This window comes from Pygocentrus nattereri, chromosome 1 (genome assembly GCF_015220715.1).
Source record: "Pygocentrus nattereri isolate fPygNat1 chromosome 1, fPygNat1.pri, whole genome shotgun sequence".
NCBI classification, from domain to species: Eukaryota; Metazoa; Chordata; class Actinopteri; order Characiformes; family Serrasalmidae; genus Pygocentrus; species Pygocentrus nattereri.
Genome location: NC_051211.1, coordinates 11,133,452 through 11,148,146, shown reverse-complemented (window position 1 = coordinate 11,148,146; position 14,695 = coordinate 11,133,452). Strand labels below are relative to the sequence as shown.

The 14,695-nt window shown below is 41.2% G+C and overlaps 1 protein-coding gene across 1 annotated transcript; it reads right to left on the bottom strand.

The window, feature by feature from the left end:
• LOC108429642 (P2Y purinoceptor 11) lies at window positions 1-14,631 on the bottom strand. Its single transcript, XM_017701531.2, has 2 exons — window positions 14,401-14,631; window positions 1-1,677 (listed from the first exon to the last, which is right to left on the bottom strand). The coding sequence occupies exon 2, from the start codon at window positions 1,662-1,664 to the stop codon at window positions 780-782; it is 885 nt and encodes a 294-aa protein (XP_017557020.2). The 5' UTR covers window positions 1,665-1,677; window positions 14,401-14,631; the 3' UTR covers window positions 1-779.
• Window positions 14,632-14,695: the final 64 nt, after the last annotated feature.

The window sequence follows — 14,695 nt, the reverse complement described above, 5'->3', positions numbered from 1 at the left end:
TTAGGTGTAAAATAGGAGATCCTGCTTCAGTTTTTACTCACCAGAGACTAAAATGACATTAAATACAGTCATTAATTAACTAATATGAAAGTTTACCAGAAATATAGATAGAAATGGCACTTAAAAATAGAAAATGACAGTTACATGTTATTTACACAGTATTACATATTTTTTCCATAATCTTGCTGAAGCTAGGAGGTAGGAGCATTCCATGGTACAGTTGTATGCTGAAGTTTGGGCGACCCTGGTCCGGTTACAGGTTTTGTAGATTTTCTAAGTGGAACTTAGTTAATACATCCTCTACAGGGACACACTTCAGCACATTTTAATACACAATCACTGTTTATATGCTGAGATTAAGGTATTGAGGGCAACACATAAATGGCCCGTGCAAAGGTTAGGGCATTTTTATTTTTGTCCATTATGTTAAATTCAGCAATTAAACAGAAATTGTGCACTAAAATTGTTAAGAAAATATTATGTTTAATTTATTCCCTATAGAGTAAGATGGAAAATCAGCGTGATGTCATTCACAAGTCAGTGATGTCACTGCCTTTGATGTTTCCAGCTTATAAGGAGGACAAGCATCTTTAAAACACACACTGTTTTGTATATAAACAGTATTAACATTTCACAATGTACTATTCCCTCCCCAGTCCATGCAGTCCGTATAGAAACTATGCTGCAAATAGCTGATTTTTTTTCATACGACTGTGAATCTAAGATGAAGAATGGTAGCTGTACTGTTAGGCTTGTAGAACAGAAAATATGTAGGGAACCTATTTATTGGAGCTCCTTCCACAGCAAAATGTCCTGATACTATCAAACACGGCCATATAGAGGATGGGGTGAACGCACATGTTAACACCTGCCAGTCCCTTTGACACTTGGTATGCGTTCTGCACCGCACAGTCATTTTTTCTATTCTCCTTCAGCTGAAAGTGCCATATTTGCAGAATGTGGTAGGGCACAAAAGATATGAAATAGATTATGCAGACCGAAGCCACAATCAGAGCCACTTTTTTCTTCTCCAGTGTGGTGATGTTGGCATTTTTTAAAACTGCCCATATCACACAAAAATAGGACGTGAATGTGACCACAAATGGAACAAGGCAGCCAACGACAGCCATAAAGACCCTGTAGCCGCCCTTGTAACTCTTTGCTTTGCTTGAGAATGACCTGCACCGTTCGTTTTCGATGGTTGCAAACTTGAGGATCGGACTTGAGAGGACGGCCACAGTGACCCAGACCAGCACGCTGACGATCTTGGCGTGTTTGGGACGCACGTGTTTGCGTGTGAAAAAGGGGTGGACGATGGCCAGGTACCTGTTGACACTGATGCACATGATGAAATAGATGCTGACGTAAAGGTTGCAGGCGAAAAGGAAACGTTCAATTTTGCAGACAGGTTCAGTGAATTTCCACTTTCTGTCATTTAAATAGGTGTTGATGAGAAGAGGGAAGGTCAGGACATAGAGGATGTCGCTGATGGCCAGGTTGCAGGAGAACACCACTCCAGTGTGCCAGTTTCTCCTCTCCCTCGTCGCCAGCATCCACAGGGCGAATATGTTCCCCAATAGAGCCACACACAGCTCCACGCTATACATGAAAGGTAACAGCTGCTTTTGGGCTATAAAGCCACAGGAGGAGTTGTTCCCCGTCATTGCTCTGCGCCTCCTGCACAACAAAAGAGAATTACTTTTTTTTGACCAGTATTTTAAAACATGTTGTATGTGGGGAGAACATCACTGACACACATGGTGGAGATTGGGAAAATACCCCCACCTCCATATCTCTGTAAGAGACTGGAACAGCAAGTTTGTTTTTATAGCACAAAAACAAAATCTTGTAAAGAGGCATCTTGATTCCACAAAGATACGATTTGAATAAGCCAGGACAAATGAGAATAATAAACAAACATTTAAACTGAAAATGTAAAAAAAAACTACAAAGTCTTCAAAACGATCATTTTACAGGAGAATTCAAAAACAATTTGGCTCTGGGAGGAATTCTTATCCCAAAGGTCAAACTTTACATTTCACTTTAAAATAAAAATATATTTAAAAATACATTTATTTTTCTTTCTAAACCTCACAAACTAAAATAAATAATATAATCAGGTGACAAAAACTTAGGTCAGCTAACCCCTGAAGTTTCAGAGGGAATAAATCAGAGGAACGCAGTGATCTAAATGACAGTGCAGAATTAATTAGACCACAGCCATTCAAAAATGATGAGATTAGATTTGGCCCCTTCATTCACTCAGAACAAAAAAGTCTAGGGTGGCTTCTTCCACCAAGTTACCTTCCCTCTGTATTCTATTCTATGATACAGAATAGTGATATGATATAGAAGTATTCTATTGTATGATATATGAGTTTCCCACCCTGATCCCAGAGTATTGCTGCCACACTTCTCAAGATTTATTATGTTTGCTAATTAGCTGATTAGTTTAATCAACTGGGTTAGAAAAGAATCAATATTAAAACATGCAAAGTGCGCAGCAGGACCCCTGTTGGGACCTACAATACTATAATATGAAGAAGCGCATCCTTTACAATTCCCTGCTTATAAGGATAGACTGGCATACATTCAAAAAGATTACTAAAATAGTTAAGAAATAATTCATCACAGTTTTTGACTAAGACTTTTTGAATTTAGTGTTATCAACTTACCACGCAATGAAAATAATATTTGTTGGTTACATACAGTACTGTGTACAAGTTAGAAATCAAGCTGCATTCATTTAATACTCAGTCAAAACAGCCATGAGGTATAGTTTTTTCAGTGTCAGGGAAAAAAGAGAAAACATACACAAAATCACACAAAAGCCTCAACAACTCAAAATATATTTTTTGTTTTATATAGTTTTTAGTCCTCTCCATGGATCACCACCTTATCGTGGTGAAGAGGTTTGTGTGCTTGAAGGACCCTAGGAGCTATGTTGTCTGGAGCAAAAGCTCCTGGTACGGTCTCCCATGGCAAACTTGTCCTAGGTGACAGGCCATATGATCCATAACCACCCCTATGAGGACAACAAAGCAGGACTTGTGTACCCTGCCGGATCAGGGTTACCGGGGCCCCACCCTGGAGCCAGACCTGGGGGAGGGGCTCGCCAGCGAGCGTCTGGTGGCCGGGCATTCACTCATGGTGCCTGGCCGGGCCCAGCCCGAAGGATCTACATGAGTCCCCCCTCCCATCGACCCACCACCGATGGGAGGGGCAGTAGTAGGGGTGCAGTGCATTGTGGATCGGGCAGTGCCCGAAGGCGTGGGCCTTGGCGTTCTGATCCTCGGTTGCTGAAAATGGCTTTTGGAACTTGGAACGTTACCTCACTGGCGGGGAAGGAGCCTGAGTTGGTGCGCGAGGTTGAGAGATACCGGCTAGATATAGTTGGGCTCACCTCAACACACAGCTTGGGCTCTGGGTCCAATCTCCTTGAGAGGTGCTGGACTTTTTTCTTTTCTGTAGTTGCCAATGGTGAGAGGCAGCGGGCAGGTGTGGGCTTTCTCATAGCCCCTCGACTCGGCGCCTGTATGTTGGGGTTTTCCCCGGTGGACGAGAGGGTAGCTTCCCTACGCCTTCGGGTTGGGGAACGGGTCCTGACTGTTGTCTGTGTTTATGCACCAAACAGCAGTTCAGAATACCCAGCCTTCATAGAGTCCTTGGAAGGGGTGCTTGAAAGTGCTCCTCCTGGAGACTCGATTGTCTTACTGGGGGACTTCAACACTCACGTGGGCATTGACAGTAAGACCTGGAGAGGTGTGATTGGGAGGAATGGCCTCTCTGATCTGAACCCGAGTGGTGTTCAGTTTTTGGACTTCTGTGCAAACCACAGTTTGTCCATAACGAACACCATGTTTGAACACAAGGATGTCCATAAGTGCACATGGCACCAGGACACCCTAGGCCGCAGTTCAATGACTGACTTTGTTGTCGTGTCAGCGGACTTGCGGCCATGTGTACTGGACACTCGGGTAAAGAGAGGAGCTGAGCTGTCAACTGATCACCACTTGGTGGTGAGTTGGATCAGGTGGTGGGGGAAGATGCCAGTCAGACCAGGCAAACCCAAACGTATAGTGAGGGTTTGCTGGGAACGTCTGGCAGAAGAACCTGTCAGATTGATCTTCGACTCACACCTCCGTCAGAACTTCGACCAGATATTGGGGGAGGTGGGGGACATTGACTCAGAATGGGCCATGTTCCGCTCCTCCATTGTTGAAGCGGCTGACTGTAGCTGTGGTGGCAAGGTAGTTGGTGCCTGTCGGGGCGGTAATCCTCGAACCCGGTGGTGGACACCCCAGGTGAGAGATGCTGTCAAGCTGAAGAAGGAGTCCTACCGGACATGGTTGGCCTGTAGGACACCAGAGGCAGCTGGCAGGTATCGACAGGCCAAGCGATCTGCGGCTTCAGTCGTTGCCAAGGCAAAAACCCGGGTGTGGGAAGAGTTCGGTGAGGCCTTGGAAAGTGACTTTAAGTCGGCTCCGAAAAGATTCTGGCAAACCGTCAGGCGACTCAGAAGGGGAAAGCAGTGTGCCACTAGCACTGTATATAGTGGAGATGGTGTGCTGCTGACTTCGACTGAAGACGTCATTGGGCGGTGGAAGGAATACTTTGAGGACCTTCTCAATCCCACCAACACGTTCTCCAGTGAGGAGGCAGAGTCTGGGGACACGGGAATAGGCTTGTCCATTACTGAGGCCGAAGTCGCTAAGGTAGTTAAAAAGCTCCTTGGCGGCAGGGCTGCAGGGGTGGATGAGATCCGTCCCGAGTTCCTCAAGGCTCTGGATGTTGTGGGGCTGTCTTGGCTGACACGCCTTTTCAACATTGCGTGGACATAGGGGGTGGTGCCACTGGATTGGCAGACTGGGGTGGTGGTGCCTCTTTTTAAAAAGGGGGACCGGTGTTCCAACTACAGGGGAATCACACTCCTCAGCCTCCCTGGTAAGGTCTATGCAAGGGTACTGGAGAAGAGAGTCCGGCTTATAATCGAACCTCTGATTCAGGAGGAGCAGTGTGGGTTCCGCCCTGGTCGTGGAACACTGGACCAACTCTTTACCCTCTCCAGGATTCTGGAGGGTTCATGGGAGTTTGCCCAACCAGTCCACATGTGCTTTGTGGATTTGGAGAAGGCATTCGACTGTGTTCCCCGGGGTATTCTGTGGGAGGTGCTTCGGGAGTACGGGGTACATGGCTCTTTGCTACAAGCCATTCAGGCCCTGTACAAACAAAGCAGGAGTTTGGTTCGCATGGCCGGCAGTAAGTCAGACTTTTTCCCAGTGAGAGTTGGATTCCGTCAGGGCTGCCCTTTGTCACCAATTCTATTCATAATTTTTATGGATAGAATTTCTAGGCGCAGTCAGGGGATGGAGGGTGTCCGGTTTGGTGACCTCAGGGTCACATCTCTACTGTTTGCAGATGATGTGGTCCTATTGGGGACATCAGGCCGTGAACTTCAGCTTTCACTGGATCGGTTTGCAGCCGAGTGTGAAGCGGCCGGGATGAGGATCAGTACCTCCAAATCCGAGGCCATGGTTATCACGCGGGAAAGGGTGGAGAGCCCTCTCTGGGTCGGGGATGAGCTCTTGCCTCAAGTGGAGGAGTTTAAGTATCTCGGGGTCTTGTTCACGAGTGATGGTACAAGGGAGCAGGAGATTGACAGGCGGATTGGTGCTGGGTCAGCAGTGATGCGGGCTCTTTACCGGTCTGTTGTGGTAAAGAAAGAGCTGAGCCATAAGGCAAGGCTCTCGATTTACTGGTCGATCTACGTTCCCACCCTCACCTATGGTCATGAGCTTTGGGTAATGACCGAAAGAACGAGATCGCAAATACAAGCGGCCGAAATGAGTTTCCTCCGCAGGGTGGCTGGACTCTCCCTTAGAGATAGGGTGAGAAGTTCGGTCATCCGGGAGGGACTCGGAGTAGAGCCGCTGCTTCTTCACGTCGAGAGGAGCCAGTTGAGGTGGTTCGGGCATCTTGTTAGGATGCCTCCTGGACGCCTCCCTTGGGAGGTGTCACAGGCAAGTCCACCGGGGAGGAGACCCCGGGGAAGACCCAGGACACGCTGGCGTGACTATATCGCCCAGCTGGCCTGGGAGCGCCTCGGAATCCCTCCCAGGGAGCTAGTGGAAGTGGCTGGGGAAAGGGAGGTCTGGGCTTCATTGCTCAGGATGCTGCCCCCGCGACCCGAACCCCGGAGAAGCGGAAGATGATGGATGGATGGATGGATGGATGGATGGATAGTTTTTAGTGTCCACCCTACCTTTATTACAGCTTCCATTCTTTTCAGAGACTTGCTTTTAGTTTGGAGGTGTGATATTTTTTCCCACCTCCAAAGTTCAGTCTTTGGTTGCAAGTCAGTCAGAAGTTGGTTGCAGAGGCGTAACCAAGGGGTGGCCATGGGTGATCAGCGCCCTACAAGAATGAAGCAAGGCTACCCTTCCAGCCTCCCCAGCTAGGGAAGTGAGACAGTAAGCCTTCCTCAGTCAGCCATTATTAATAAAGCACCAAATGTGCTTTATGGTATAAAATCTGCTGTCAGGGTAGTTAAGGGTCAGTTTTAGGAGTCTGCTGATGCTGTATTTGATAATGTGAGTGAATGTGCACTGGGTCTCTTCAGCGGCGCTGCTCTGTGAGCTACATTATGATTATGAAGCTATACAGCAGTAAGATGAGTTAAGTATCCCATGTTAGTCAGTTTTAGTCATTAACTAATTTGTTGAATACATGCATTTGTCCTGCCACTCCAATAAAATCTTAGTCTTACCTGTTGAGTGCTGTGAAGTCAGCTTATATTATTATTATATTAGCTTATTATAATTTTCGGGATTGTTATTTTGAGATAACGAGTTAATAAGCTTGTTATCTCAAGACAACAAGTTACTTATCTTGTTGTCTTGAGATAACATTGACATAACAAAAGTTGTTATTTCGAGATCACAAGTTAATAATCTTGTTATCTCAAGATAACAAGTTACTTATCTTATTGTCTTGAGATAACACTGACATAACAAAAGTTGTTATGCTGAGATAGAGTTAATTATCTTGTGACCTCAAGATAACAAAGTTGCTATCTTGAGATAATGAGTTGTCTTGTTATTTCAAGATAAAAGTGTTATCTTGAAATAACGAGTTACTTGTCTGTTATCTCAAGATAACAAAATTGTTGTCTTGAAATAACAAGTTCCTTGAAAATGACCAGTACGTTATAGCAACAGCTCGTGGCCTCTCCGGACTTCATAAATAAAGGAACAGACAATAACAAACTATTAATGGAAGTAGATGGGCTGTTTTTTTTTTAACTGAAGGCTTTTAAGAAGTCAGGGTTGCAAGGGTTCTATTAATTCCAGCAAATAAAACTGTTAAAAACCACCACAATGTGTGAAAAAAAGTACACGTCAAACCCGGCCTACTGTCATTTAAACCATAATACTAAATGACACAGCATTTTATTAACATTAATAATAAGCTTTTGGACACATTACCAGATGAAGTCTTGGAGAATTTGCAGGTAAGCATTTGAGTTGTCACTAGCAGGCACTGCTGGTCTTTTAAAAAAAATTTTTTATCATTGTTATGAAGAACTTAGAGTTATTTGTCATTTTTGCAATCTCTGTGAAACATCAGAGAAACATCTTTACAAAGAAAGTGTATATTTATAACTATAATAATTTCATATAAATTTAAACAAAATAACTTTAATAAAAATTCTATAAAAATAATCGTTTTTTATGCAACTTATAGGATCTTTCAGCCCATGCAATTATTACTTAATTATTAATGATATGCAAGCTTAACTATATCTTTTACACATCTTTGAAGTTTACCTGTTGAGAGGAGGCAGCCAAAGCGACCAAAAGGTATGTCAATCGGTGTTGATAAATGTATGTGAGGAGACATCAGGCCTATTTTATCATAATTTGTATACTTTAAAAGAAATATCCACATTTTGTTCACCCACCAAAGCACTTTTCCCCACCCAATTTGGTGGGAAACTGCCCAATCTGGCAACACCGCAGGGTGTACCAGCAAGGTATGGATATGTAAGGCCTACTGGATCATAGCCAACCTTCTTAAATGTGGTCCCAAGACGAAAAATGACCATCAAGCTCAAAGTACAACAGTTTCAAGATGCACCATTCATTACTATCTAAATGGCAATGAGCTCCATGGTTGAGTCTCCTTCTGGGAGAGAAGCACAGAAAAGCCACAGTCCTTCTGGGAAAACGTCCAGATGAAACAGGAGGAAACCAAGCTTTTAAAGAAAGGAACACCTTTAAATGTGCAAGGCATGATGTACTCCAAACTACAATGGATATGAATAGACTCTCAAACTGGGCATTAGCAGCTAGCCATATGCTCAAATATGCAACCTCACTGGCCCAAACTTTACACCTTTCTAAAAGTTGACTAGCATAGCTTACAAAATGTTTACATGGCTGTGAGTTCTAGCTCTGTGTAAATCTGTGGGGAAAAAAAACCTTTCTTGTGTCGTAGGTAGAGATGGGTGATCCAGGTCCAACAAGTAAAAACCCCTGACCAGGATTTTGTTCCAACTGCTTGACTTCTCTAATTTGCTCAAACCAGCAGCAAAGGTGTTCAGGCAGTTGGAACAAAATCCTGGTTAGGGTTTTTTTTACTTTTTTGGACCTGGATTACCCACCTCTACACATATGTGCTATTTCATTTAATTGTTTGGGTTCTGTTTACCAGTAGAAGCTGCCCGGTCTGTAACAGTGGAAACTGATAAGCTAATAGCAGCTGTGAGCTACATTTAAACTTCTCTCTGCTTGGAAAACACTTTGAGGTAAGGTATATTTCTACTCTGTTGCTGTTTTACTGAGTCATTCAGTAAAGATTTGAGCTTAAATCCCGTCCTGCTGATGTTGTAGCTGACAGAAAGTCCAAAACTTTCTGTGAATGTTGCTGCAATTGGTCTGCTAGCTGGCATTAGCCATTAGCTTATGGTAGTCCTCAACATTTAAACAATGAAATGTGACCAGCAGCTCATTCAGAGACCGCCGTTGTAGCTGGAAGGCTGATGAAACTTCCGATTTCTTGAGTTTGAATTTATTTTCGTCAGTACTAAAGCTTGTGAGAGATGTGAGCAGTGGCAAAGCCGCACTGCTGCTCTAACCAACAGAATTCAATTAAACCCTAAAAGGAAGTTGAAACTAAACGTCAAGAGCTAAAATAGAACTGAGTATGAAGCAGATTTTCGCCCTCACAGAATACACTTTCCTAGCTAATAGGCTGACCACAGTGCTTAATATAATGACAAATAATACAACACAAATCACATTACAGAGCAGAACATACTGCAATGGACATTTTACTAAAGCCCATGGAACTGAGTTAATGGAACTAGTTATCACTCACGGCAAGTTTTGACTGCCATTAATCTCTGCTAATATATATATGTTACAGATATATGACGTCCATTAAAGTCAGCATTTATACACTCACCGGCCACTTTATTAGGTACATTAGCATTTCACTGTCTTGGTTGCATTTTAATGAGGCAAATACAACTGAAGCACAAAAAAAGAAGTCAAGCAATGTGAAAATCAGTGGCGGACAGTAACTAAGTAAATGTACCTCATTACAGTACTTAAGTAGTTTTTGTACTTTACTGAAGTTTTTCCATTTTGAGTGATTTTTTATTTTCATTCCACTACATTTCAAAATCAAACATCTTACTTGTTACTCTACATTTTGCAAAATCTGTTGTTCCTTTTGACTTTTGTGTGCATAAAAATTTTACGTCAAAATGAAAGAAGTGCAAAGCAAGAACTCCAATCAGGGCACAGTGGTCACTTTGTTTTGAGCTTGTTTTGACCTGGAGGTCATACCGACCCATTGTAAGCACACGGTTCAACATCAAGTTTGGGAGTGCCTATTCCTACATAAATGGTGGAGGAAACTCCCAACTCTAACATAACTTTGCATAAATAGACCACAATATAGAAATATGTCCACATATGCAGTCGTGACTGACGCGGCTTTTCTCTGAATTTCTACAAACACCATTTCATTTTATAATAAATTAGTTTGGGCTGGTTTATGTTTATGAGACCTACAGATCAACATAGTAAAGGAGCTCATTTGTGATCCTGAGTTTAAAGCCAGTTTTTATTAAACTTAAACTTGGAACTAAGTTGTAAATAAATCTTAAACTGAAACTGCTTGTTTGTAAAAAGTGATTTCAGAGCCACTCGGTTCTCCCTGATAGAAACTGTTTACCTTCAGTGTTTTATGCTTATGATCATTTTAATAGACGTCAGCGTCACTAATTAATGATGTTCTATGAAAAGATTGGTTTACCCAGAGAGACACTGGAGGATTTTCACCTGAAATGAGTTCATGAAGCGAGTCTTGTTATAAAAATTATAACAGGACATCAGAGTCATAATTACTCTTTTAGTACTTTTGATACTTTTGAAGGTAAATACTTTACTCATGTACATAATGTACTTTTACTCAAGTGGAGGTCTAAAGGGAGGAACTTCTACTTTTACTGGAGTATCTCTACTTTAACTCAAGTACATGATTTGTGTACTTCGTCCACCACTGCTGAAAACAATATAATATAGGTTTTGCTTTTCATTTAGGCATATACTCTGCGTGTAAAAAAATGACTGTGGTCACCTAGCCAGAGAACTGAAACCAGGCCCTTCTTGCATTGAGATGACAGCGCTATCACCTGCACCACCCAGAATGTAGTACAGGAAAGGTATTTTAAAAAAGAAAATGAGCTACACTTTGTTCACAGTGTTTTACCACATTATAATCTTGCCAAGACAAAACCAGAAGGCCATGAGAACTTCAGTAGGACCATTCAATGGCATAGATGTATGCTAAAGTTTGGGCACCCCTGGTCAAATTACATGTCTTTTTGATTTTCTAAGTGTAAATAAGTTCATACGTCCTCTACAGAGAACACACCTCTGCACATTTTAATACACAATCACTGTTTATTTGCTGAATTTAAAATATTTGGGTGAAAAAACCAAATGGGGCCTATGCAAAAGTTACGGCCCATTTTATATTTCGGTCAATTTTGCAGACAGGTTCAACCATGCCAAGTTCCACCTTCTGACATTTCTGGGCTTTGAGTAGTAGATGATGAGCAGGGGGAATGTTAGAACGTAGAGGATGTCGCCGATGGCCAAGTTGCAGGAGAACACCACTCCTCTCCCTCGTCACCAGCACCCACAGAGCGAATATGTTCCCAAATAAAGCCACACACAGCCACACGCTAAACATAAAAGTTAACAGCTATTCTCGTGATTCCACTTCATTTAAATAGGCCGTGACAAATGACACTTAAAAAGAGAATTTAAAATGGTAAAATGTAAAATTGTTTGAATAATGGCAATTTTACAGGAGAAGGCAAAAACCTAATTAGTCCAAGCAATTTTGGAGCATTTCTACAGGTCCGTTCAAAAAAATGGAGATACATTGTTTTTCTCATTGGACAGCAACATTATATGAATTACACGTCTGTGTCTCAGCGCACTGCCTTTTATGGAGTTTAATCTACTGGCAATCATTCAATCTCTACATTTCCAGACACAAATGAGACATTTCAAACCACAATGAGACGGTGCGTGGTGGTGACAGAGACCCCATAAACCACGGGGGGGGGGGTGTCACTCTAAAAGGTTTTTGTAAAACCAAATCACAAGAACAGCAGCAAGTAAGCATCATAAATGACTCATACTACTGTAATGCAAATTTATATGGTAGTTTCATGCTGTATATATAAGGCACAGTGGTGCTGCAAAAAATGCAATTATCTGTTTTTTGTGCACCTTATTTCCATGACTTGCAGAACTTGCACAAACACGATATATTCAAGTTATTAATCTTTTTCTTTCTTTTTTCTTAAATGCACTGTAAGGGATAAAATAAAAAAGAAAATCAAATTTGTTCACCCACTAAAGCACTTCTTTTATCCCAACAAAAATCCACCTCATTTGGTGGGAAACTGCCCAACCTGTTAACACTGCACAGTGTACCAACAAGGTAGGGGTATCTAAGGCCTGCTGGGTCACAGCCAACATTCTTAGGTGTGGTCCAAAAAGATCTTTTGGAGTGAAATGAACAGCCTAGTATCATGGTAATAGCAATAATGATTGAGACTACCTTCCATACTGGTCATGGATCTTCCAGCCAGATAATGATCTAAATCATACCTCAAAAAACACCCAGGAATGGACCAGGGTTGCTGCTATTTTTAGGAAATGCTCTTCCAGGAGTTACATACAAGAAAGCTGTTACTCATTAAAACCTCAAAATAACAGACAACTTCCAACATACTGAAAACAAACCCCATCTCAACCAACCACCATCTGATCACACGTTCAACTAAAATATCCGTGGACGTCCACCAGGCGTTAAGGCACAATGTCCATGTGTGAGGCTGTAGCTGTATTCCAAACTGTAAGAAATATTAATGGACGCTCAAACTGGGCATAAGCAGTTAGGAATAATGTAAAATATGCAACCTCAATGGCCCAAACTTTACACCTTTCCAAAAGTTCATTAACATTTCCAAGAGATTTGAATCATTTTCAAACATTTGTCCAACTTCCCATCACTGGAAAACTAGCCTACACTTTCCAGAACATGCGAGAACCCTGTGGATGGGAAGAAAACACTGGACCATTTGCCATGAACTGGCATCCTGTCCTGACCTAAATCCCACTGCAGAAAGAGATGAAAGCTGGGAGAAGGCACCCCTCATGTTTGCTCAAGAACAGCGAGACAAACCACCAGTAGGGATGCAGAGAAATCTCATCCAGAGCTACAGAAATTGCAGTTACTGTCACAATATTCTTCTCACGCCGTTTTAAATGTTTTATTATTTAAAATATTGTTGCTGTGCAAAGAAAAACAAGCATTTCCAAAATATTAAATTTACAGGAGAGGGCAAATACTAAAAAGTTACTTTTCAATGTAAGTTTTGAAATGTATGTAATGTGTTGAAATGTATATATTAAAAAAAATCTGAAAAAAATGGAGATACATGGTTTTCATTGGATAGCAATAATATAGAAAACAGGAAAAATATTAAAAAATATTAAAACAAGAAAAAGTGAAAAACTACTATATGAAATAAAGAAAGGTGGATATCAAATACTGTGCTCACTTTAACCTTAGTTCAGATGCAATTTAATTCTTTTAAAAAGTGGAAGGATATAAACGGAATACCACAAGACATTAATATTCATATACAGTGTTAGAAATGAAGGTTCTGTGCAGGTACATTTTTCGTTCAAGGTAATGTAATGTAAATGCTCCCTCAAAAAGCACAGCAGTTGTTTTAAGCTCCAGTTGTGCACCTTAAATAAGTTATCAGGTACATATTTGTACCTTTTTAAAACCAAACGTTTTAAAATAAAAAAAACCTGGAGAGGAGACGGGGTGTGGGGTGTCAATACAACTTAGGAAATATAATTTAAATGGATTACAGTACAATGATTTTTATTTCAGCATTTCAAACACCAAGTTAATTTAAACAGGAATATTTCTGCTCTAGTTGTACTGAAAAACAGTTCAGTGTTCTTGAAGTACTGGTGATATCCATACGATCAGAAAGGCAATTTTTGTAATAAACATTAATCGCAGGAACTGTAAATAGATTATATCTGTACGGAACTGCGACTGCACTGCTTAAAGCTCAGGCACCATACGAAATTAAGTGGAAGCTGTGGTCTGACAAAACCAACAAACTCCATAGTAACAATATTTACAGAACGTGTTTTGCATAAGCCAATTTAATGAGCCTTTAACTGTGTAATAAAAAGAAGCGTGTTCTCTGTGGAGGATGTGTTCACATATCCTCACTTAGAAAATCAATGTCATTTGACCAGAGGTCCCCAAACATTTGCATGCTTTTTTTTTTTTTTAAATCTTAGGTTTTTTTTTGTTTTTTTTTTTAAAAAGACTGAATATAACAAAGTAGCCAATTTTCCCCTTTATCCTGGATTGCTTAATGTGGCAACAAATAAACAACAAAGTAAAATTAAGGATATAAATTATAGTAAATTGAGTTTAGTAAAATTAGTCTGCCCTGAAAAACTAAACACTCACAGGAAACTGCCAAACTCAGATCAATCACAATAGACAAAAAAAAACAAAAAAAAAAAAACCCAAAGGTCTAGCCAACATTTAATATCTGAGATGTTAAACATCTCGCCTGGTGTTCCAGGAGTCTCTGAACACTTCCCAATGCACTACATTTTCCTAGATTTGAAGCATATAAACTGGTGAGTGGGATGCTGATTAGTGTCTAGAAACTAAGTGCATTTTCCTGAACACAACCTGCAGAATTAACTAGAAAGTACCAATTATTGCAGTTCAAGTAATTTGTTTGTAAAGACAAAGTATACTCACTAGCGGTATCGTTAGCTGACCTGAAGACAAACTAGTTTCTTCTGTGATTCACCCGACTCGCATGCTTTCCTGTATGACAGATACAGGACAGTTCTTGCACTTAAGGTTAGTAGTGGCTTTCACTTCCTCTGCTTCTTGACTTCCACCATTTTCTGCTTGTCTCACCTTCTGTATGCATGCATGTATGTATATATGAAAGAAAGAAAGCGAGAAAGAGAAAAAGATAGATGAGAGAAAGAGAGAGAGAGAAAGAAAGAAAAAGAGAAAGAGAAAAAGAGAGAGAAAGAAAGAAAAA

Bases quoted from the DNA above. Each gene is read 5' to 3' on its own strand.
- LOC108429642 (XM_017701531.2), bottom strand. From the start codon at position 1,664: ATGACGGGGAACAACTCCTCCTGTGGCTTTATAGCCCAAAAGCAGCTG.